Source organism: Panulirus ornatus, chromosome 6 (assembly GCF_036320965.1).
Source record: "Panulirus ornatus isolate Po-2019 chromosome 6, ASM3632096v1, whole genome shotgun sequence".
Taxonomy (NCBI): domain Eukaryota; kingdom Metazoa; phylum Arthropoda; class Malacostraca; order Decapoda; family Palinuridae; genus Panulirus; species Panulirus ornatus.
Window position 1 is genome coordinate 29,784,593 of NC_092229.1, and position 25,175 is coordinate 29,809,767.

The 25,175-nt window shown below is 41.5% G+C and overlaps 1 protein-coding gene across 4 annotated transcripts in view; it reads right to left on the bottom strand.

Moving 5' to 3' along the window:
- The window catches only part of numb (NUMB endocytic adaptor protein), a 533,145-nt gene that overhangs the window by 232,427 nt on the left and 275,543 nt on the right, over window positions 1-25,175 (bottom strand). For all 4 annotated transcript variants that reach the window (XM_071662779.1, XM_071662777.1, XM_071662780.1 and 1 more), the window contains one exon: window positions 2,173-2,250. In XM_071662779.1, the coding sequence (XP_071518880.1) occupies window positions 2,173-2,250 (78 nt within the window). The remainder of the gene's footprint in view (window positions 1-2,172; window positions 2,251-25,175) is intronic.

A 25,175-nucleotide genomic window follows, 5' to 3' on the forward strand; every position in this document is an offset into this window, starting at 1 on the left:
GAGCATCAGATTGGGGAAGAACAGTGCGGTTTCAAAAGTGGTAGAGGATGTGTGGATGAGGTGTTTGCTTTGAAAAATGTGTGTGAGAAATACTTAGAAAAGCAAATGGATTTGTATGTAGCATTTATGGATCTGGAGAAGGCATATGATAAGAGTTGATAGAGATGCTCTGTGGAAGGTATTAAGAATATATGGTGTAGGAGGTAAGTTGTTAGAAGCAGTGAAAAGTTTTTATCGAGTTGTAAGGCATGTGTATGTAGAGGAAGAGAGGAAAGTGATTGGTTTCAGTGAATGTTGGTTTGTGGTAGGGGTGCGTGATGTCTCCATGGTTGTTCAATTTGTTTATGGATGGGGTTGTTAGGGAGGTGAATGCAAGAGTTTTGGAAAGAGAGGCAAGTATGCAGTCTGCTGTGGATGAGAGAGCTTGGGAAGTGAGTCAGTTGTTGTTCGCTGATGATACAGCGTTGGTGGCTGATTCGGGTGAGAAACTGCAGAAGCTGGTCACTGAGTATGGTAAAGTGTGTGAAAGAAGAAAGCTGAGAGTAAATGTGAATAAGAGCAAGGTTATTAAGTACAGTAGGGTTGAGGGACAAGTCAATTGGGAGGTAAGTTTGAATGGAGAAAAACTGGAGGAAGTGAAGTGTTTTAGATATCTGGGAGTGGATTTGGCAGCGGATGGAACCATGGAAGCGGAAGTGAATCATAGGGTGGGGAGGGGGCGAACGCTCTGGGAGCGTTGAAAAATGTGTGGAAGTCAAGAACGTTACCTTGGAAAGCAAAAATGGTATGTTTGAAGGAATTGTGGTTCCAACAATGTTATATGGTTGCGAGGCATGGGCTATAGATAAAGTTATGCAGAGGAGGGTGAATGTGCTGGAAAGGAGATGTTTGAGGACAATATGTGGTGTGAGGTGGTTTGATCGAGTAAGTAAGGAAAGGGTAAGAGAGATGTGTGGTAATAGAAAGAGTGTGGTTGAGAGAGCAGAAGAGGGTGTACTGAAATGGTTTGGTCACATGGAGAGAATGAGTGAGGAAAGATTGACAAAGAGGATATATGTGTCAGAGGTGGAGGGAACGAAGAGAAGTGGGAGACCAAATTGGAGGTGGAAAGATGGATTGAAAAAGATTTTGAGTAATCGGGGCCTGACCATGCATGAGGGTGAAAGGCGTGCAAGGAACAGAGTGAATTGAAATGATGGGGTATACCAGGGTCAACGTGCTGTCAATGGATTGAACCAGGGCATGTGAAGCGTCTGGGGTAAACCATGTAAAGTTTTGTGGAGCCTGGATGTGGAAAGAGAGCAGTGGTTTCAGTGCATTATACATGACAGCTAGAGACTGAGCATGAATGAATGTGGCCTTTGTTGTCTTTTCTTAGCACTACCTCGTGCACATGCGGGGGGAGGGGGGTTTTCATTTCATGTGTGGCGGGGTGGCAACGTGAATGAATAAGGGCAGACAGTATGAATTATGTACATGTGTATTCCTATGAGTCCACGGGGAAAATGAAACACGAAAAGTTCCCAAGTGCACTTTCGTGTAATAATCACATCATCAGGGGAGAGACAAGAGAGAAATATAACAGTCAGTTGATATACATCGAAGAGACAAAGCTAGGACGCCATTTGGTAAACATGTTTACCAAATGGCGTCCTAGCTTCTTCTCTTCGATGTATATCAACTGACTGTTATAATTCTCTCTTGTGTCTCCCCTGATGATGTGATTATTACACGAAAGTGCACTTGGGAACTTTTCGTGTTTCATTTTCCCCGTGGACTCAGAGGAATATCTTGATCACGCACAAAATTGTGATCCTTTCCGTACATGTGTATATATGTATACGTCTGTGTGTGTATATATATGTATACGTTGATATGTATAGGTATGTATATGTGCCGTGTGTGGACGTGTATGTATATACATTTGCATGTGGGTGGGTTAGGCCATTCTTTCGTCTGTTTCCTTACACTAACGCAGGAGACAGTGACAAAGTATAATAAAAAATAACAAAATATGATGTTTAGTCCGAAATATAGCAAGAGATTACACTGTTCATAAAAAAGTGCAAAGACCATGCAGCATTAAGTGGCAAAACAAATTAATAGAGAACAAAAAATAACCACGTTTTCTTAAAAAAGTACTGCTTACATACCTAAGTTTTTATTACTTACTTTAGTTTCATCATCTACTACTCGAAGCCCATCGCCTGATACATATAGCATGCCTCTTATAGGTCTTCGACGTGAGTTCTGAAAGATAAAATTTTGTCTTAAGCACTAGACAGATAAAAGACTGAACAAGTGTAAAATTTCCAGTCACTGGGGAAAAACAAAGAGTGATTACATTATAATAAAGTTATGGCTTAAGGAATGTCCGTCCACCTCACATATACTTTCAGTTGATTTTGGAGACTTATCTTTGCCTCCACAGCTCAATCAAGAACCAAAATGGAATGCTGCCCCTGAGTTTAGGCTATCTGAGTGTGTAGTTCAAGAGCCTTTGGACTCACCATAGCCAAGAATACTTTGAAGATGTTTATCTGGTATGTTCTTGGGTTTATCAATAATACTGGGGTACCACAACGTTTAGAATTATTGTACTGTAGGTAAAGAAATAAAAAAAAATTGAGCCTGAGATGTTCACACTGTTTTCTCTTGTTGTTTCAGATGCGTTTTGCTTTTAGTGAAGCTAAATGTGCCTAAATGTGTGTGGATGTAACCAAGATGTGAAAAAAGGAGAGATAGGTAGTATGTTTGAGGAAAGGAACCTGGATGTTTTGGCTCTGAGTGAAACGAAGCTCAAGGGTAAAGGGGAAGAGTGGTTTGGAAATGTCTGGGGAGTGAAGTCAGGGGTTGGTGAGAGGACAAGAGCAAGGGAAGGAGTAGCAATACTCCTGAAACAGGAGTTGTGGGAGTATGTGATAGAATGTAAGAAAGTAAATTCTCGATTAATATGGGTAAAATTGAAAGTTGATGGAGAGAGGTGGGTGATTATTGGTGCATATGCACCTGGGCATGAGAAGAAAGATCATGAGAGGCAAGTGTTTTGGGAGCAGCTGAATGAGTGTGTTAGCGGTTTTGATGCACGAGACCGGGTTATAGTGATGGGTGATTTGAATGCAAAGGTGAGTAATGTGGCAGTTGAGGGAATAATTGGTATGCATGGGGTGTTCAGTGTTGTAAATGGAAATGGTGAAGAGCTTGTAGATTTATGTGCTGAAAAAGGACTGATGATTGGGAATACCTGGTTTAAAAAGCGAGATATACATAAGTATACTTATGTAAGTAGGAGAGATGGCCAGAGAGCGTTATTGGATTACGTGTTAATTGACAGGCGTGCGAAAGAGAGACTTTTGGATGTTAATGTGCTGAGAGGTGCAACTGGAGGGATGTCTGATCATTATCTTGTGGAGGCTAAGGTGAAGATTAGTATGGGTTTTCAGAAAAGAGGAGTGAATGTTGGGGTGAAGAAGGTGGTGAGAGTAAGTGAGCTTGGGAAGGAGACCTGTGTGGGGAAGTACCAGGAGAGACTGTGTACAGAATGGAAAAAGGTGAGAACAATGGAAGTAAGGGGAGTGGGGGAGGAATGGGATGTATTTAGGGAATCAGTGATGGATTGCGCAAAAGATGCTTGTGGCATGAGAAGAGTGGGAGGTGGGCTGTTTAGAAAGGGTAGTGAGTGGTGGGATGAAGAAGTAAGAGTATTAGTGAAAGAGAAGAGAGAGGCATTTGGACGATTTTTGCAGGGAAAAAATGCAATTGAGTGGGAGAAGTATAAAAGAAAGAGACAGGAGGTCAAGAGAAAGGTGCAAGAGGTGAAAAAAAGGGCAAATGAGAGTTGGGGTGAGAGACTATCAGTAAATTTTAGGGAGAATAAAAAGATGTTCTGGAAGGAGGTAAATAGGGTGCGTAAGACAAGGGAGCAAATGGGAACTTCAGTGAAGGGCGTAAATGGGGAGGTGATAACAAGTAGTGGTGATGTGAGAAGGAGATGGAATGAGTATTTTGAAGGTTTGTTGAATGTGTCTGATGACAGAGTGGCAGATATAGGGTGTTTTGGTCGAGGTGGTGTGCAAAGTGAGAGGGTTGGGGAAAATAATTTGGTAAACAGAGAAGAGGTAGTAAAAGCTTTGCGGAAGATGAAAGCCGGCAAGGCAGCAGGTTTGGATGGTATTGCAGTGGAATTTATTAAAAAAGGGGGTGACTGTATTGTTGACTGGTTGGTAAGGTTATTTAATGTATGTATGACTCATGGTGAGGTGCCTGAGGATTGGCGGAATGCGTGCATAGTGCCATTGTACAAAGGCAAAGGGGATAAGAGTGAGTGCTCAAATTACAGAGGTATAAGTTTGTTGAGTATTCCTGGTAAATTATATGGGAGGGTATTGATTGAGAGGGTGAAGGCATGTACAGAGCATCAGATTGGGGAAGAGCAGTGCGGTTTCAGAAGTGGTAGAGGATGTGTGGATCAGGTGTTTGCTTTGAAGAATGTATGTGAGAAATACTTAGAAAAGCAAATGGATTTGTATGTAGCATTTATGGATCTGGAGAAGGCATATGATAGAGTTGATAGAGATGCTCTGTGGAAGGTATTAAGAATATATGGTGTGGGAGGCAAGTTGTTAGAAGCAGTGAAAAGTTTTTATCGAGGATGTAAGGCATGTGTACGTGTAGGAAGAGAGGAAAGTGATTGGTTCTCAGTGAATGTAGGTTTGCGGCAGGGGTGTGTGATGTCTCCATGGTTGTTTAATTTGTTTATGGATGGGGTTGTTAGGGAGGTAAATGCAAGAGTCCTGGAAAGAGGGGCAAGTATGAAGTCTGTTGGGGATGAGAGAGCTTGGGAAGTGAGTCAGTTGTTGTTCGCTGATGATACAGCGCTGGTGGCTGATTCATGTGAGAAACTGCAGAAGCTGGTGACTGAGTTTGGTAAAGTGTGTGGAAGAAGAAAGTTAAGAGTAAATGTGAATAAGAGCAAGGTTATTAGGTACAGTAGGGTTGAGGGTCAAGTCAATTGGGAGGTGAGTTTGAATGGAGAAAAACTGGAGGAAGTGAAGTGTTTTAGATATCTGGGAGTGGATCTGTCAGCGGATGGAACCATGGAAGCGGAAGTGGATCATAGGGTGGGGGAGGGGGCGAAAATTTTGGGAGCCTTGAAAAATGTGTGGAAGTCGAGAACATTATCTCGGAAAGCAAAAATGGGTATGTTTGAAGGAATAGTGGTTCCAACAATGTTGTATGGTTGCGAGGCATGGGCTATGGATAGAGTTGTGCGCAGGAGGATGGATGTGCTGGAAATGAGATGTTTGAGGACAATGTGTGGTGTGAGGTGGTTTGATCGAGTAAGTAACGTAAGGGTAAGAGAGATGTGTGGAAATAAAAAGAGCGTGGTTGAGAGAGCAGAAGAGGGTGTTTTGAAATGGTTCGGGCACATGGAGAGAATGAGTGAGGAAAGATTGACCAAAAGAATATATGTGTCGGAGGTGGAGGGAACGAGGAGAAGAGGGAGACCAAATTGGAGGTGGAAAGATGGAGTGAAAAAGATTTTGTGTGATCGGGGCCTGAACATGCAGGAGGGTGAAAGGAGGGCAAGAAATAGAGTGAATTGGAGCGATGTGGTATACAGGGGTTGACGTGCTGTCAGTGGATTGAATCAAGGCATGTGAAGCGTCTGGGGTAAACCATGGAAAGCTGTGTAGGTATGTATATTTGCGTGTGTGGACGTGTGTATGTACGTGTGTATGGGGGTTGGGCCATTTCTTTCGTCTGTTTCCTTGCGCTACCTCGCAAACGCGGGAGACAGCGACAAAGTATAAAAAAAAAAAAAAAAAAAAAAAAAAAATGTTACAAATTATTCCATACCAATGATAACAATTGGAAATGTTTTTTTGAGTGACAACAGAGTCCTATGCCTTGTACAAAAGATGCATGTGGCATGAGAAAGGTGGGAGGTGGGCATATTAGAAAGGGTAGTTAGTGGTGGGATGAAGAAGTAAGGTTGTTAGTGAAAGAGAAAGAGAGGCATTTGAATGATACTTGCAGGGAAGTAGTGCAAATGACTACATGTATAAAAGAAAGAAGCAAGAGGTCAAGAGAAAGGTGCAAGAGTTGAAAAAGAGGGCAAATGAGAGTTGGGGTGAGAGAGTATCATTAAATTTTAGAGAGAATAAAAAGATGTTTTGGAAGGAGGTAACTAATTTGCATAAGACAAAAGAACAGATGGGAACATCTGTGAAGGGGACAAGTAGGGAAGTGATGGGGTGAGAAGGAGATGGAGTGAGTATTTTGAAGGTTCACTGAATCTGTTTGATGATAGAGAGGCAGATATTAGGTGTTCTGGTTGGGGTGGTGTGCGAAGTGAGAGGGTCAGGGAGAATGGTTTGGTAAAGAGAGAAGAGGTAGTGAAAGCTTCGCCAAAGATGAAATCTGGCAAGGCAGCAGAATTGGATGGCACTGCAGTGGAAAGAATTAAATGAGGGGGTGACTGTGTTGTTGATTGCTTGGTAATGATACCCAGTGTATGTATAGACCATGGTAAGGTGCCTGAGGATTGGCAGAATGCATGCATAGTGCCATTGTATAAAGGCAAAGGGGATAAAGGTGAGTGTTCAAGCTACAGAGGCATAAGTTTGTTGAGTATCCTGGGAAATTATATGGGAGGGTACTGACTGAGAGGGTGAAGGCATGTACAGAGTATCAGATGGGGGAAGAGCAGTTTCGTTTCAGAAGTGGTAGAGGATGTGTGGATAAGGTGTTTGCAACAAACAAATGGATTTGTATGTAGCATTTATGGATCTGGAGAAGGCACATGATAAGGTTGATACAGACACTTTGTGGAAGGTTTTAAGAATATATGATGTGGGAGGTAGGTTGCTAGAAGCAGTCAAAAAGTTTTTACCAAGGACATAAGGCATGTTTACAAGTAGGAAGAGATGAGAGCAATTGGTTCCCATTGAAGATTGGTCTGTAGCAGAGGTATGTGATGTCCCATGGTTTAATTTGTTTATGGATGGGATGGTTAGGGAGGTAAATGCAAGAGTTTTGGAGAGAGGGGCAAGTATGCAGTCTGTTGTGGAAGAGAGGGCCTGGGAAGTGAGTCAATTGTTGTTCACTGATGATACAGCTCTAGAGGCTGATTCAGGTGAGAAACTGCAGAGGTTGCTGACTGAGTTGAGAGTAAATGTGAATAAGAGCAAGGTTATAAGCTTCTGTAGGGTTAAGCAACGTGTTAATAGGGATGTAAGTTTGAATGGGGAAAAATTGGAGGAGGTGAAGTGTTTTAGATATCTAAGAGTGGACTTAACAATGGATGGAACCATGGAAGCAGAAGTGAGTCACAGGGTGGGGGAGGGGGCAAAGATTCTAGGAGCAATAAGGAATGTACGAAAGGAGAGAACGTTATCTCAGAAAGCAAAAATGGGTATGTTTGAAGGAATGGCAGTTCCAACAATGATATATGTATGAGAGGTATGGGCTAAAGATAGGGTTGTATGGAGGAGGGTGGATGTGTTGGAAATGAAAGGTATGAAGACAATATGTGGTATGGGGTGGTTTGATCGAGTAAGTAATATAAGGGTAAGAGAGATGAATGGAAACAAAAAGAATATGGTTGAGAGAGCAGAAGAGGGAGTGTTGAAATGGTTTGGACATATGGAGAGAATGAGTGAGGAAAGTGGATATATGTGTCAGAAGTGGAAAGAACAAGGAGAAGCAGGAGACCTAACTGGAGGTAGAAGGATGGAGTGAAAAAAGATTTTCAGCAATTGGGGCCTGAACATACAGGAGGGTGAGAGGCGTGCAGGGAATAGAGTGAACTGGAATGATGTAGTATACAGGGGTCGACATGCTGTCAATGGACTGAACTAGGGAATGTGAAGCATCTGGGGTATACCTTAGAAAAATGTGTGGGGTCTGGATGTGGATAGGGAACTGTGGTTTCAGTGCATTACACATGGCAGCTAGAGAGTGAGTGTGAATGAATGTGGTCTTTTTTGTCTGTTTCCTGTGCTACCTCGCTGAAGCAGGGGTTAGTGATGCTGTTTTTCTGTGGGGCAGGGTGGCAAGCAAGTATGAATATGTACATGTGTATGTATGTAATGTCTACATATGTGTATGTACATGTGTATGTATGTAATGTCTACATATGTGTATGTATGTAATGTCTACATATGTGTATGTACATGTATGTATATGCATGTATATGTGTGTATGTGGGCATTTATGTATGTATGTGGATGGGCCATTCTTCATCTGTTTCCTGGCGCTACCTCGCTGATGCATGAAACAGCGATTATGTATTCATTATGAAAATCTTTATCTCTAATCTTGTCGAAGAAAACAAAATTTGAGGATTTCAGTCTGTCCCAGTAGTCATGATCCTTCACAAAGACAACAAAAGCTATGACTAACCGCTTCACTTTTCTGGCATTACAAGTTTGCCCACGTTATTCATTTATTCTAGTCTGGAAAGCCTAAGTGTTCTATGTTATGTCAACATCAATTTTGCTTCTCACATCCTTAAAGTTTAGCAAATTCAGTCTTCCATCCTCTGCAGAGACGTGATATATGCTATATTGTGCTTATTGGTGTAAACAAATCACATCTCTCACGTTTCTCATTTGTGATATAACACTGTTTTTATCTTCCACATTTCTCTTGTGATATAATTAAGCTAGGTCATAATCAGTACTCTCCATTCAATATTCTCCAAGAATTTCTTCATTTTCCACAGAAATGAAACAACTGAATTTTATCTCCGTGAGAGTTATGTTCCAGAGGAAACTAAAGGCTTAAATGATATCTGATATCTTCTACAGAGTAATAATTTTTTAAGATTTTGCTATAGTCTCCATATCATATGAAACAAGTTTATGTTCTCCCATGTTTTCACATACGTCTATTCTATCTATATTTCTGATGCCTGTTTCCACCAGTAACTCCCTCAAAGGGGATAGCCACAGCAATAAATAGAGTTTCCATAACCAGTGAACTTCATTGCAGCTTCTTAGCCTTTAATGCCTCACCCTTAATAGGCAGAGGGCAACTCTAGCGCAATGTTTGCACTAGTTCCTACCTGATGTTCTTACTGACTATGTCTATGTCTACCTAATGCTCCTGCTCACATGTACATTAGAAATGAATATGAGAAAAAGCAAAAATGCAAATACAATTCTCTAAAGAACTAAACGCTTCACTAAAAAGCAAAAGAAATAAATTGGTACGCAATGTACTGTGATTCATCTGTTCGGAAGATGTGTGTCTGTCTTTCCTATCAACAAGTCATTTCTACTCTGTGTGTTTTGTGAGCTATGACAACAAACAATTCCAAAAGGTCTGTGCACACAGGAATTTTGTATCTCTTTTTTATACTTGTTCCCATTTCCTGCATTTACAAGGTACTGCAAAGAAACAGCTGAAGAAATGCTTCTTTCACTCATATCCATTCTCTTGCTGTCATGTATGATGCGCTGAAATTACAGCCCCCATCCACAACTAGGCCCCACAGACATTTCTATGGTCCCACTAGCTGCTTTACATGCCCTAGTTCAGTCATTGACAGCAAGTTGTGACCCATACATAACAGTTCTCCAATACCCTACATCCCATGCATGTCATTCACCCTCATGCATGTTCAGACCACAAGCACTCAAAAATCTTTATCACAGACCTCACAACTTCAATCTGGCCACCTGTTTCTTGTCCCTTCCTTTTCTGACACATATATCCTCTTTGTCAACCTCTCCTCATTTATTCTCTCTTATCTATCTATCTATCTAATTTCTGATGCATATTCCCTCTGGGAACCCCTATCAAGATGTGATAGTGGCAAAAGTCTCTACTTACCCATGTCCTTATATGCCTTCCTTGCACATACCATTCCACAAATTCCTCCACCATCTCTCCATCCAGTATTTTTCCACCCTATTTTTTTTGCTCATATCACAGGTGGTCTTCCTTTCACACCAATCCCTTTAATTGTACTATCATACACTCTCCTTGTAAACTTCCAGTCTTGCATTCTTTACACATGCCCAAACCACATCAAAGTATTACGTTTTATCCACTCTACAACTACACAATTCATTCTCTGTATTCCCTGCCATACCACATTTCTCATACACCCTTTCGTTTCTTTCTTCATTCCACCTAGTCACACCACATACTTTTCTCATATAGCTCATTTTCACAGCCAAATTTTGATATCTATGACTCATTTCTTGTCCATGTTTTGGCCTCATAGGTCAGGGTTGGGAGGACTATGCTGTCCCTTAATCTTCTCTTCACTTCCATACTTACACCTCTACCCTTCATCATTCTATAAAGGGATACAATGACTATCTTACCCTGTCACCAAACTTACCCAAAAAAGCTCCTAAATATGAAATTCTTTCACCTCTCCCACTCTTTCTCCCCATATTCAAAGCACAATCTAGTACACTTTCTTCTTTCACTTTAGATGGTTTTACTAAATCTATACTTTCACTTGTTTCCTCTCAAACGCCATTACTTTACTTTTACATGCACTTACCTTCAATTGCCTACACTCACACATATCATAAAACACACAACCTTCTGCAATTCCTCTTCACTTTCAGGATATTAAATAGAATCATCTGCAAACAGGCTTACCACTAGCCATCATATCTCACCACCACACTCCATCTCTGCACCCCTTTTCTATAGTTTTGCTTTAATCTCTTATCATTCCGACCTGATGTATTTCAAAAAGCCACAGTGACATCACACTGCCCTGCTTCACATCTACATGCATACCAAAACTTTCACTCAACTCTATCCACTCTTACACATGCATTTACTCCTCTATAGAAGGCTTTCACACCATCCAACAGTTGTCCCCCTACTCCATATCTCCTTAACACATTCCATAAAGAATTCCAATTGATTGTCATATGCTTTCTCCAGATCCATAAAAGCTTCATACTACTTCTTACCTTTCACTAAATACTTTCCCACAGTTATCTTTACCACAAAAATCTGATCTACATATCCCCTACCTTTCCTATAACCCCCTTACTCATCACTTATTCTGCATCCAGTCACGTCCATCACTCTATCAATCAACATTCTTGTACACGCTTTTCCTGGAATACTTAACAGACTTATTCCCCTATAATTGTTACATATATCCTTAGCACATTTTCCTTTGAATAAAGGAATAATAATATCTTTCACCCACTCAGGTACAACCTTCTGTTTCCATGCTAAATTATATAACTGCTGCCTCCCTTTCTCCTACATTCATCAGTTTTTCAAAATACTCTCTCTATTTCCCTTTCACATCCTCCTTTTGATTCAGCAACTCCCTTCCTTAACTCTCACATTAACTTTTCTACTCTTGCATCCACCTCTTTCCTTTTTCACCTCCCTCCAGTGCAGTTTCTTATTATCCCAACACTTAACATTTCCCTTACATATTTCATATTCCTTGCTCCTTTGCTGAATTTCCACTGGTACATTTCTCTAGAGGAATCTACCATATGCCTTCTTCTCTTCCACAGCATTTCTAATCTCTTCTGTCCACCATACATTGCCCTTTTTATTCCTATATCTCATGATCTTGTATCCAACTGCTAATGCTATCACCTTTAATAGTATTTCTCTAAACATTTAAAATATCTCATTCACAGATAACTGCAACCATACATTCAATGCCCTTCCATCTAAGCTTTCAGTTCCCTTCCTTTCATACTCCTGCCTGCATTCTTTTATTCATCTTCTTGCTTGCCAACACTTTTACCTCTCCATTCCTCCTTACATCATACCTCCACTTTTCCTGATTCTCATCCCCACAAGAACTGCAAAATGGTCAGTCTCCAAAGATTCCTCTCACAACTCTAACATCTAACACGGCCTTTCTCAATCTTTCATCTACTGCCACATAGTCAATGAAAGACTTTTGCTCTTCTCTTCCATCAATTCTCATCAATGTATATCTGTAGATCATCTTGTGCTGAAAAAAGGTGTTTACACGAATAAACCCCTCTCAGCACAAATATCCACGAGATAACTTCCATTCACATTTACTCCAGGCACTCTCCATTTTCAAACTATCTCACCAATTTCATCACATCCCACTTTCACATTGAAATCATCCAATACAACCATGTTTCTCTTATTCTCAAAGCTATTCATATAATCATTCATTCAAATTTTTCCACAAAAGCTCCATTTCTTCCTTATCTCCCACAGTCTTCATAGTTACAGGCATATATACATATACCCATGCATACTTCACAATCCCAATCTTTCCTTTCATTCACACTATTCTCTTCCCCGATAGCTGTCGCTCATTTCCATCCATACCACTCATTCCAAACTCTTCCATAACTTGCATTCATCATCAATCCACATACCCTACCCAAGGATATGGGTTTCCCTAATCCCCAAGGTGCAACTTTTAAACTTTTCCACAAGCTCCCACTTTTACTATTACCAATCATCCCATTTACATTCAGTGCCATCAACCTCATTTTTTTGTCTCTTTTACTCCTCGGCATAACTGGTAGACTCCAGTGCTGCTTCTTAGCCATTTAAGACTCACGGTTGACATGTTGGAGAGGGTAATTCCAGCACAGTGTTTCCTGAGGCAGCAATGCTCTAAAATTGTCCTAAAAGTAAAAAGTTACAGCACACCTCAAGTGTCTACATAAATTTTAAAGGACTGTGCTGATGGAGCTGGGCTACATCTCCCCCTTCAGTTCCACCCCTAAGGGGTGTATTAACAAGGGGAACACAAGAAGGCTGGGTAAGACTTGGATACTCTAGAAAAAACTAAGAGTATCCCCTTGACGTAATGAAACTTGACAACTTTCCCCAATTTTGAGCTTTCTCACTTTTCACAGTAGCAGTACCTCCTAACCCCATTAGTTGCAATACTGTCACTGTGCAGGATATCCATATATCCAAATAATTTCAGCACACCCTCTTGAGCTCTTTCAACCATCTATCTACACCCTCTTGAGCTCTTTCAACCATCTATCTATCTATGCATTTTTCTACATACATCACTGATGCCTGTCCCTTTTGGAACTCTCCTGAGGGGGTAACCACAGCAGAAGAGTCTCCATAATTGGTGAACTCCACTGCTGCTTCTTACCCTTTAGTGCCTCACCCTTAGTGGGCCACTGGCAGACGGCAACTCTAGTGCAGTGTTTTTAGAGGCTTTTACCTGATGTTCCCACCGACTATCATTACCTAATGTGTCTATCTAATATTCCAACCCACTAGTTCCACCTAATGCTCCCTACTAATGTTCCTACCCACTACTTCTACCTAATGCTCCTGAATAATTTTTGTATATAGCATTCATGGATCAGGAAAAAGTGTACGATGGAGTTGACAGGGATATCCTGGGAGGTGCTACAATTACGTGGCAGGAACAGTACTAGATGCAGAGAAGAATTCTTACTATAAGAATAAGGTGCATGAGTGAGTAGGAAGGGAAGGGGGTGAGTAATTCCAAGTGAAGGTGGGTCTGTGTGAAGGGTGAGTGATGTTACCATAGCTGTTGAACATGTTAATGGATGGGGTGGTGAGAAACTGAGAAAAACACTAAATGGAGGTGACTCAGTGTGGCAAAGTGAATGAAAGAAGAAAGCTGAAAATAAAAGTGAATAAAGTAAGATATTTTGAGTGTAAACATAAATATGATGGATTTGAGTCTTGGGCTTTGAACACAAAAGAAAGACTCTGGTTATGATGGAAGTAAAATGCCTGAGGATTACATGAGGTGTAAAAGGACTGGTCATGTAAAGATTGACAAGAGTCAGAGAGATGTGGTAGTGAGCAAAGTTTGAAATAGAGGGGTAGGAGGTGAGAGGTAATGTGTTGTGAATGGGCTGAACCAAGGCATGTGAAACAGTTATGATAAACCATAGCATAATCTGTATGGCCTGGCTGTGGATGTTAGGCTCTGGTTTTGGTACAATGTACATGAAAGCTATAGTTTTCCCATGCAATTTGAGGCCACGAATCATTTGCACCCACTGCCACCCTGCTGTTATGGTTCCTGGTGAAGTGCCTGAGGATTGGTGGAATGCATGCATAGTGCATTGTATAAAGGCAAAGAGGATAAAGGTGAGTGTTCAAATTACAAAGGTACAAGTCTGTTGAGTATTCCTGGGAAATTATATGGGAGGGTATTGATTGAGAGGGTGAAGGCATGTACAGAGCATCAAACTGGGAAAGAGCAGTGTGGTTTCTGAAGTGGTAGAGGATGTGTGGATCAGGTGTTTGCTTTGAAGAATGTATGTGAGAAATACTTAGAAAAACAGATGAATTTGCATGTAGCATTTATGGATCTGGAGATGGGCTATAATAGAGTTGATAGAGATGCTCTGTGGAAGGTATTAAGAGTATATGGCATGGGAAGAAAGTTGCTAGAAACAGTGAAAAGTTTCTATCGAGGATGTAAGGCATGTGTGCGAGTAGGAAGAGAGGAAAGTGATTGGTTCCCAGTGAATGTTGGTTTGTGGCAGGGGTGCGTGATGTCTCCATGGATGTTTAATTTGTTTATTGATGGGGTTGTTAGGGAGGTGAATACAAGAGTTTTGGAAAGAAGGGCAAGTATGCAGCCTGTTGTAGATGAGAGGGCTTGGGAAGTGAGTCAGCTGTTGTTCGCTGATGATACAGCGTTGGTGGCTGATTTGGGTGAGAAACTGCAGAAGCTGGTGACTGAATTTAGTAAAGTGTGTGAAAGAAGAAAGCTGAGAGTAATGTTAATAAGAGCAAGGTTATTAGGTTCAGTAGGGTTGAGGGACAAGTAAATTGGGAGGTAAGTCTGAATGGAGAAAAACTGGATGAAGTGAGGTGCCTTAGATAACTAGGAGTGAATTTAGCAGTGGATGGAACCATCAAAGTGGAAGTGAGTCACAGGGTGGGGGAGGGGGCAAAGGTTCTGGGAGTGTTGAAGAATGTGTGGAAGGTGAGAACGTTATCTCAGAGAGCAAAAAATGGGTACGATTGAGGGAATAGAAGTTCCAACAATGTTATATGGTTGCAAGGCATGGGCTATAGATATGGTTGTGCTGAGGAGGGTGGATGCTTTGGAAATGAGATGCTTGAGGACAATATGTGGTGTGAGGTGGTTTGATCGAGTAAGTAATGAAAGGGTAAGAGAGATATGTGGTAATAAAAAGAGTGTGGTTGAGAGAGCAGAAGAGGGTGTATTGAAATGGTTTGGTCACATGGAGAGAATGAGTGAGGAAAGATTGATAAAGAGGATATATGTGTCAGAGGTGGAGGGAACAAGAAGTGGGAGACCAAATTGGAGGTGGAAGGATGGAGTGAAAAAGATATTGAGCGATCAGGGCCTGAACATACAGGAGGGTGAAAGGCATGCAAGGAATAGAGTGAATTGGAGCAATGTCAATGCTGTCATGTTCATGCTGTCAATGGATTGAACCAGGGCATGTGAAGCGTCTGGGATAAACCATGGAAAGTTTTGTGGGGCCTAGATGTGGAAAGATTGCTGTGGTTTCGGTGCATTACACATGACAGCTAGAGACTGAGTATGAATGAATGTGGCCTTTGTTTTCTTTTCCTAGCGCTATCTCACACGCACGCAGGGGGAGCCATTTCATGTGTGGTGGGTTGGCGACGGGAATGGATGAAGGCAGCAAGCATGAATATGTACGTGTGTATATATATGTACGCGTATGGGGGTTTATGTATATACATGTGCATGTGGGAGGGCCATTCCTTCGTCTATTTCCTTGCACTACCTTGCTAATGCGAGAGACAGCGACAAAGTATAATAAAAATAATAATATATATTTCAACCCATAATCGGTTCTACTGTATTCATACTCTTCATATTATTATACCTCTCTCTTATCCTTTTATTACTTATTCGATCAAACCACTTATCTATTTATCTATCTATCTTTCTATATCTCTCACACCCATTCCCTGCAGGAACTCCTATTAAGCAGTGGCCATGGCAAAAGAATCTCCATTTATCCCTGTCCTTACATGCCTCCCTTACATGCACCATTTCATGCATTCTTCCTCCTTTTCTCTCCCTCCAGTAATTCCTCCGCCCTATCTGCCCAACCCCTTCAACTATACTAACATACAATATCCTTGTAAACTCCCAGTCTTACATTCTTTTCCACAAGCCCAAACCACCTCAAAGTAAAACATTTCACCCATTCTACCACTAAAAAATTCATTCCCTTTGCATTCCTTGCCTACCACATCTCTCATACACCCTTTCACTTCTTTCTTCATCCCATCTAGTCACACCACATGCTCTTCTCCAATAGCTCATTTCTACAGCCTGGATTCTTGACCTCTGTGCCTCATTCCACATCCATCTTTTGGCTGCATAGGTCAGGGATGGGAGGACTATGCTGTCCCTTAATCCTCTCTTCACTCCCATACTTACACCTCTACCCTTCATTATTCTTTAAGGGACCCAATGACTCTTCTACCCTGTACTGCTTTTTCCCTTAACTCTCCTTCCATATCACCACACTTACCCAACACAGCTCCCAGATACATAAATTCCCTCACTTCTTCAAGTCTTTTCCCCCCATATCCAAAGCACAATTCAGGACACTTTCTTCTTTCACTATATGGTTTTACAAAATCTATACTTTCAATCCATTTCCTTTCATATACCATTACTTTACTTTTACTTACCTTTACCTTCAACCTCCTTCACTTACACACATTATAAAACACACTTACAATCTTCTGTAACTTCTCTTCATTCTCTGCAAACAACACAGTATCACTCACAAACAAGCTTGCCACTAGCCATAGTATCTCGCTGCCACACTCTATCTCTGCACCCCTTTTCCCTAGATTTGCTTTCATCTCTCTAATCACTCCATCCATATACATATTAAAAAGCCACAGTGACATCACAAAGCCCTGCCTCACATCTAAATGTATCCCAAAACTTTCACTCTGCTCTCCATCTACTCTTACACACGCATTTGCATCCAACAGTTTCCTGCTATACCATATACCCTTAACACATCCCTCAAAGCATTCCACTCAACTCTTTCATATGCCTTCTCCAGATCCATACAGCTGCATACAGCTTCTTACCTTTCACTGAATACTTTTCCACAGTCATCTTTACAACAAAAATCTGATCTGCAAATCTCTTACTTTTCCTAAAGCCCCCTTGCTCTTCACTTATTCTGCATTCAGTCCCTTCCATCACTTTATCAATTAACATTCTTCCTTACACTTTTCCCGGTATACTTGACAGACTTATTCCCCTACATACCTCCTTTGCACTTTCTCCTTTGAATAAAGGAACAATAATAGCTTTCAAACAATCCTCAGGCACAACCTTCTGTTTCCATGCTAAATTACAAATACGATGCATCCACTCTATCACACTTTCTCCTCCATACTTCAGCATTTCAGCCATAATCCAATCCACTCCAGGTGTCTTTCCTATCTTCAGCCTCATTATTTCCCTTGTTACCTCCCTCTTTGTCATAGGCCCCTGCATTTGTATCCTCTGCCTTCCCTCCTTCATACTCATAAATGTAACAACTGCTACCTCCCCTTCTCCCACATTCATCAGTTCTTCAAAACACTCTCTCCATCTTTCTTTCACTTACTCCTTTTGATTCAGCGACTTCCTTTCATTACTTCTCACACCATCATTTCCACTCTTACGTCCACCTCTTTCCTTTTTCACCTCCCTCAAATACAGTTTCTTATCATCCTGAAACTTTTCACTTAACTTTCTTCCAAAATCCTCGTCTACTCTTTCTTTTCTTTTCTCTATCAGCATCTTAACATTCTGCTTACATATTTTGTATTCTTACCCTCTCCTTTGCTGAGCTTCCATTGGTACATTCCTATCGAGCAACTGACCATAGCCTTTTCCTTCTCTTCCACAGCATTTCTAATCTCTTTTGTCCACTAAGTAACTCATTACCTTGTCTCCAACTACTGATTCTACAACCTTTACTAGTATTTCTCTAAACATTTTAAATACTTCATTCATACATGACTGCATTCCAATTTTCACTGCACTTCCATCTAAGCTTTCAGTTACCTTCCTTTCATACTCTTCCCTGTATTTTTCCTGATTCATCTTCTTGCTTGCCAACACTTTAACTTCTCTATTCTTCCTTACACCATACCTCCACTCCTCCCTGATCCTCATCCTCACAAGAACTGGAAAATGGTAAGAGTCTCCAAGCCACCTTAACTGGATATATTGTCCTCAAATGGTTTCCAACATATCCACTCTTTTCTGCACATTCTCCTCTATAGCCCATGCCTCACATCCATACAACATTGTATGTGCTACTATACCTTAAAACATACTCAAATTTTCCCTTTCATATAATGACTTCTCTTTCCACACAATTTTCCATGGTCCATGAACCTTCACCCTCCAGCCTTACCTATGACACACTTCTGCTACCATGGTTCCATTTGCTGCTATGCCCACTTTCAGGTAACTAAAACACTCTAAATCCTCCAAATTTTCTCCATTAATTAATTACCCATTGGTTTTTATTCATATTCACTCTCAAAATCCTCCTCTTACATACTCTCCCAAAATGAAATGCCTACTTGTGCAGTTTCTCACTTGAACATACCATCAGTACTGTGTCATCAGCAAACAACAACTGACTCACTTTCCAGACCATCTTACTCCCTATAGACAGCAGACAAGCCCCTCTGTCCAAGATCCTGGCATTTACCTCCCTCACCCTCCATCCATAAACAAATTCAACAGCCTTGGTGACATCACAAACCCCTGCCACAAGCCCAATTTCACTTGGAACCACCCACTTTCCCCTCTACCTGCTCATGCTCATACCTTACACTCTTGATAAAAACTTCTCACCACTTCTTGTAGCCTTCCTCCAACACCATGTATTCATAATACCTTATGCAAGGTATCTCCGGCAACCCTATCAAATGCTCTCTCCAGATAAATAAATGCCACAAACAAATCCTTCTACTTCTCTATGGACTTCTCACAAACATTCTTTAAAGCAAACACCTGATCCACACATCCTCCATCAATCCTGAAACCACACTGTTTCTCCTCAATCTGATGCTCTGCACATGCCTTCACCATCTCAATCACAACTTCCAGACAACTTACCAAGTACATTCAACAAACTTACACCTATGTAGTTTGTACACCAACATTCGTCCCCTTTGCCTTGATACAATGGCACTAAACATGTAATCTAACAATCCTCAGAGACTACTTAAAATAAGCCATACATACAATGAAAATCCTAAGCAACCAATCAACAATACAGTCATCCCTTATCTTAAGAAATTCAACTGCAATACCATTCACTCCAGTCGCTACGCCACATTTCATCTTACGCAAGGTTTTCACCACCTCCTCTCTCTTCACCAGCCAATTTCCATGGCTCTCTCACTTTGCATAGCATTCTGACCCAAATGCCCTACATCTGCTATCCTAACATCAAACACATACAACAATCCTTTAAAATGCTCATTCCATTTTCTGTGCACATCATCACTACCTGTTACTATTTCCCATTTGCCCCCTTCACCATTGTTCCCATTTGTTTCTGTTTTTCTCACACTATCAATCCCCTTCCAAAACACATTATTTTCCCCAACATTCACTGATACTCATTCATCTCAACTCTCATTTGCCCTTCTTTTCAACCCCTTCAACTGCTTCTTGACCTCCTAATGCTTTCTCTTGTATATCCCCCAATCTTTTACACTCCTTCTCCTAAGTACCATCCAAACACCTCTCTATTCTCATTCATTAACAGCTTTACTTCATCATCTCATCTTCCCCATCCATTCTCACCTCTCCAACTCCCACTTTTTGCATGCACTCTTTCCCTAAATTTCTCCCATTGTGTGCTGCTGAAAATTTCGTGGGAACCCTCAAGACCATTATTAAGGGAGGTGTTTATTCTCTTAAGCATGTCTTTATTGTGTACATAAACAGGTTAATTTGGAAAAAAAGCCTTCGAGAATGTACATATCCTGTGAAGAGAAGATTGCACAATGATTCAAAGCAGCCAAGCATCACATCACACTGCTTATTGGGGGGCAATGGCAAAGGTTATTGAAAGCTTAAACCTTTTATTAAAGGTCTACCATTTAGATAATTTCAAGACTTCAGAGGATATAAGAAGCAATTTCTATCTGTTTATTATCACTCACAACTGAGAGGGTGGATAACAGGCAAAGTATTCTCTGATTATCTTTCTTTTTCAATGTTAGTTGAGACAGCACAGGCAGCTGAGGCCCTTATCAAGGCCATCCCATCAATGGTGTATGATTTATGTATCAATATTATACTTTGTTGCTGTTTCCCGTGTCAGCAAGGCAGTGCAAGGACACAGATGAAAAAATGGCCCAACACACCCACATACACTTATATATACATAAACGCCCACACTCGCACATATACATACCTATACATTTCAACGTATACATACCTATACATGCACAGACATGTATATATTCATACTTGCTGCCTTCATCCATTCCTGTCGCCACCCCGCCACACATGAAATGGCACCCCCTCCTCTCCCTGTGTATGTACGAGGAAAAGCTAGGAAAGACAACAAAGGCCACAGTCATTCACACTCAGTCTCTAGCAGTCATGTGTAATGCACCAAAACCACAGCTCCCTTTCCACATCCAGGCCCCACAAAACTTTCCATGGTTTATCACTGATGCTTCACATGCCCTGGTTCAATCCATTGACAGCACGTCGACCCCGGTTTACTACATCGTTCTAATTCACTCTATTCATTGCACGCCTTTCACCCTCCTGTATGTTCAGGCCCTGATCGCTCAAAATCATTTTCACTCCATCTTTCCACCTCCAATTTGGTCTCCCTCTTCTCCTCGTTCCCTCCACCTCCGACACATATATCCTCTTGGTCAATATTTCCTCACTCATTCTCTCCATGCGCCCAAACCATTTCAAAACACCCTCCTCTGCTCTCTCAACCACGCTCTTTTTATTTCCACACATCTCTCTTACCCTTACATTACTTACTCGATCAAACCACCTCACACCACATATTGTCCTCAAACATCTCATTTCCAGCACATCCACCCTCCTGCGCACTACTCTATCCATAGCCCACGCCTTGCAACCATAAAACATTGTTGGAACCACTATTCCTTCAAACATACCCATTTTTGCTTTTGGAGATAATGTTCTCGAATTCCCCACATTCTTCAAGGCTCCCAAGATTTTTGCCCCCTCCCCACCCTATGATTCACTTCCGCTTCCATGGTTCCATCCGCTGCCAGATCCACTCCCAGATATCTAAAACACTTCACTTCCTCCAGTTTTTCTCCATTCAAACTTACCTCCCAATTGACTTGACCTTCAACCCTACTGTACCTAATAACCTTGCTCTTATTCACACTTACTCTTAACTTTCTTCTTTCACACACTTTACCAAACTCAGTCACCAGCTTCTGCAATTTCTCACATGAATCAGCCACCAGTGCTGTATCATCAGCGAACAACAACTGAAAAGACTTCATACTTGCCCCTCTTTCCAAAACTCTTGCATTCACCTCCCTAACAACCCAATCCATAAACAAATTAAACAACCATGGAGACATCACACTCCCCTGCTGCAAACCTACATTCACTGAGAACCAATCACTTTCCTCTCTTCCTACACGTACACATGCCTTACATCCTCAATAAAAACTTTTCACTGCTTCTAACAACTTGCCTCCCACACCATATATTCTTAGTACCTTCCACAGAGCATCTCTATCAACTCTATCATATGCCTTCTCCAGATCCATAAATGCTACATACAAATCCATTTGCTTTTCTAAGTATTTCTCACATACATTCTCCAAAGCAAACACCTGATCCACACATCCTCTACCACTTCTGAAACCACACTGCTCTTCCCCAATCTGATGCTCAGTACATGCCTCCACCCTCTTAATCAATACCCTCCCATATAATTTACCAGGAATACTCAACAAACTTATACCTCAGTAATTTGAGCACTCACTCTTATATATATATATTTTTCTTTTTCTTTTAAACTATTCGCCATTTCCCGCATTAGCGAGGTAGCGTTAAGAACAGAGGACTGGGCCTTTTTTGGAATATCCTCACCTGGCCCCCTCTGTTCCTTCTTTTGGAAAATTAAAAAAAAACAAAAAATAAGAGGGGAGGATTTCCAGCCCCCCGCTCCCTCCCCTTTTAGTCGCCTTCTACGACACGTAGGGAATACGTGGGAAGTATTCTTAATCCCCTATCCCCAGGGATAATATATATATATATATATATATATATATATATATATATATATATATATATATATATATATATATATATTGATTGAGAGGGTGAAGGCATGTACAGAGCATCAGATTGGGGAAGAGCAGTGTGGTTTCAGAAGTGGTAGAGGATGTGTGGATCAGGTGTTTGCTTTGAAGAATGTATGTGAGAAATACTTAGAAAAGCAAATGGATTTGTATGTAGCATTTATGGATCTGGAGAAGGCATATGATAGAGTTGATAGAGATGCTCTGTGGAAGGTATTAAGAATATATGGTGTGGGAGGCAAGTTGTTAGAAGCAGTGAAAAGTTTTTATCGAGGATGTAAGGCATGTGTACGTGTAGGAAGAGAGGAAAGTGATTGGTTCTCAGTGAATGTAGGTTTGCGGCAGGGGTGTGTGATGTCTCCATGGTTGTTTAATTTGTTTATGGATGGGGTTGTTAGGGAGGTGAATGCAAGAGTTTTGGAAAGAGGGGCAAGTATGAAGTCTGTTGGGGATGAGAGAGCTTGGGAAGTGAGTCAGTTGTTGTTCGCTGATGATACAGCGCTGGTGGCTGATTCATGTGAGAAACTGCAGAAGCTGGTGACTGAGTTTGGTAAAGTGTGTGAAAGAAGAAGTTAAGAGTAAATGTGAATAAGAGCAAGGTTATTAGGTACAGTAGGGTTGAGGGTCAAGTCAATTGGGAGGTGAGTTTGAATGGAGAAAAACTGGAGGAAGTGAAGTGTTTTAGATATCTGGGAGTGGATCTGGCAGCGGATGGAACCATGGAAGCGGAAGTGGATCATAGGGTGGGGGAGGGGGCGAAAATTCTGGGAGCCTTGAAGAATGTGTGGAAGTCGAGAACATTATCTCGGAAAGCAAAAATGGGTATGTTTGAAGGAATAGTGGTTCCAACAATGTTGTATGGTTGCGAGGCGTGGGCTATGGATAGAGTTGTGCGCAGGAGGATGGATGTGCTGGAAATGAGATGTTTGAGGACAATGTGTGGTGTGAGGTGGTTTGATCGAGTAAGTAACGTAAGGGTAAGAGAGATGTGTGGAAATAAAAAGAGCGTGGTTGAGAGAGCAGAAGAGGGTGTTTTGAAATGGTTTGGGCACATGGAGAGAATGAGTGAGGAAAGATTGACCAAGAGGATATATGTGTCGGAGGTGGAGGGAACGAGGAGAAGAGGGAGACCAAATTGGAGGTGGAAAGATGGAGTGAAAAAGATTTTGTGTGATTGGGGCCTGAACATGCAGGAGGGTGAAAGGAGGGCAAGGAATAGAGTGAATTGGAGCGATGTGGTATACCGGGGTTGACGTGCTGTCAGTGGATTGAATCAGGGCATGTGAAGCGTCTGGGGTAAACCATGGAAAGCTGTGTAGGTATGTATATTTGCGTGTGTGGACGTATGTATATACATGTGTATGGGGGTGGGTTGGGCCATTTCTTTCGTCTGTTTCCTTGCGCTACCTCGCAAACGCGGGAGACAGCGACAAAGCAAAAAAAAAAAAAAAATAATATATATATATATTTTTTTTTTTTTTTTTTTTTATACTTTGTCGCTGTCTCCCGCGTTTGCGAGGTAGCGCAAGGAAACAGACGAAAGAAATGGCCCAACCCCCCCCCCATACACATGTACATACACACGTCCACACACGCAAATATACATACCTACACAGCTTTCCATGGTTTACCCCAGACGCTTCACATGCCTTGATTCAATCCACTGACAGCACGTCAACCCCTGTATACCACATCGCTCCAATTCACTCTATTCCTTGCCCTCCTTTCACCCTCCTGCATGTTCAGGCCCCGATCACACAAAATCTTTTTCACTCCATCTTTCCACCTCCAATTTGGTCTCCCTCTTCTCCTCGTTCCCTCCACCTCCGACACATATATCCTCTTGGTCAATCTTTCCTCACTCATTCTCTCCATGTGCCCAAACCATTTCAAAACACCCTCTTCTGCTCTCTCAACCACGCTCTTTTTATTTCCACACATCTCTCTTACCCTTACGTTACTTACTCGATCAAACCACCTCACACCACACATTGTCCTCAAACATCTCATTTCCAGCACATCCATCCTCCTGCGCACAACTCTATCCATAGCCCACGCCTCGCAACCATACAACATTGTTGGAACCACTATTCCTTCAAACATACCCATTTTTGCTTTCCGAGATAATGTTCTCGACTTCCACACATTTTTCAAGGCTCCCAAAATTTTCGCCCCCTCCCCCACCCTATGATCCACTTCCGCTTCCATGGTTCCATCCGCTGACAGATCCACTCCCAGATATCTAAAACACTTCACTTCCTCCAGTTTTTCTCCATTCAAACTCACCTCCCAATTGACTTGACCCTCAACCCTACTGTACCTAATAACCTTGCTCTTATTCACATTTACTCTTAACTTTCTTCTTCCACACACTTTACCAAACTCAGTCACCAGCTTCTGCAGTTTCTCACATGAATCAGCCACCAGCGCTGTATCATCAGCGAACAACAACTGACTCACTTCCCAAGCTCTCTCATCCCCAACAGACTTCATACTTGCCCCTCTTTCCAGGACTCTTGCATTTACCTCCCTAACAACCCCATCCATAAACAAATTAAACAACCATGGAGACATCACACACCCCTGCCGCAAACCTACATTCACTGAGAACCAATCACTTTCCTCTCTTCCTACACGTACACATGCCTTACATCCTCGATAAAAACTTTTCACTGCTTCTAACAACTTGCCTCCCACACCATATATTCTTAATACCTTCCACAGAGCATCTCTATCAACTCTATCATATGCCTTCTCCAGATCCATAAATGCTACATACAAATCCATTTGCTTTTCTAAGTATTTCTCACATACATTCTTCAAAGCAAACACCTGATCCACACATC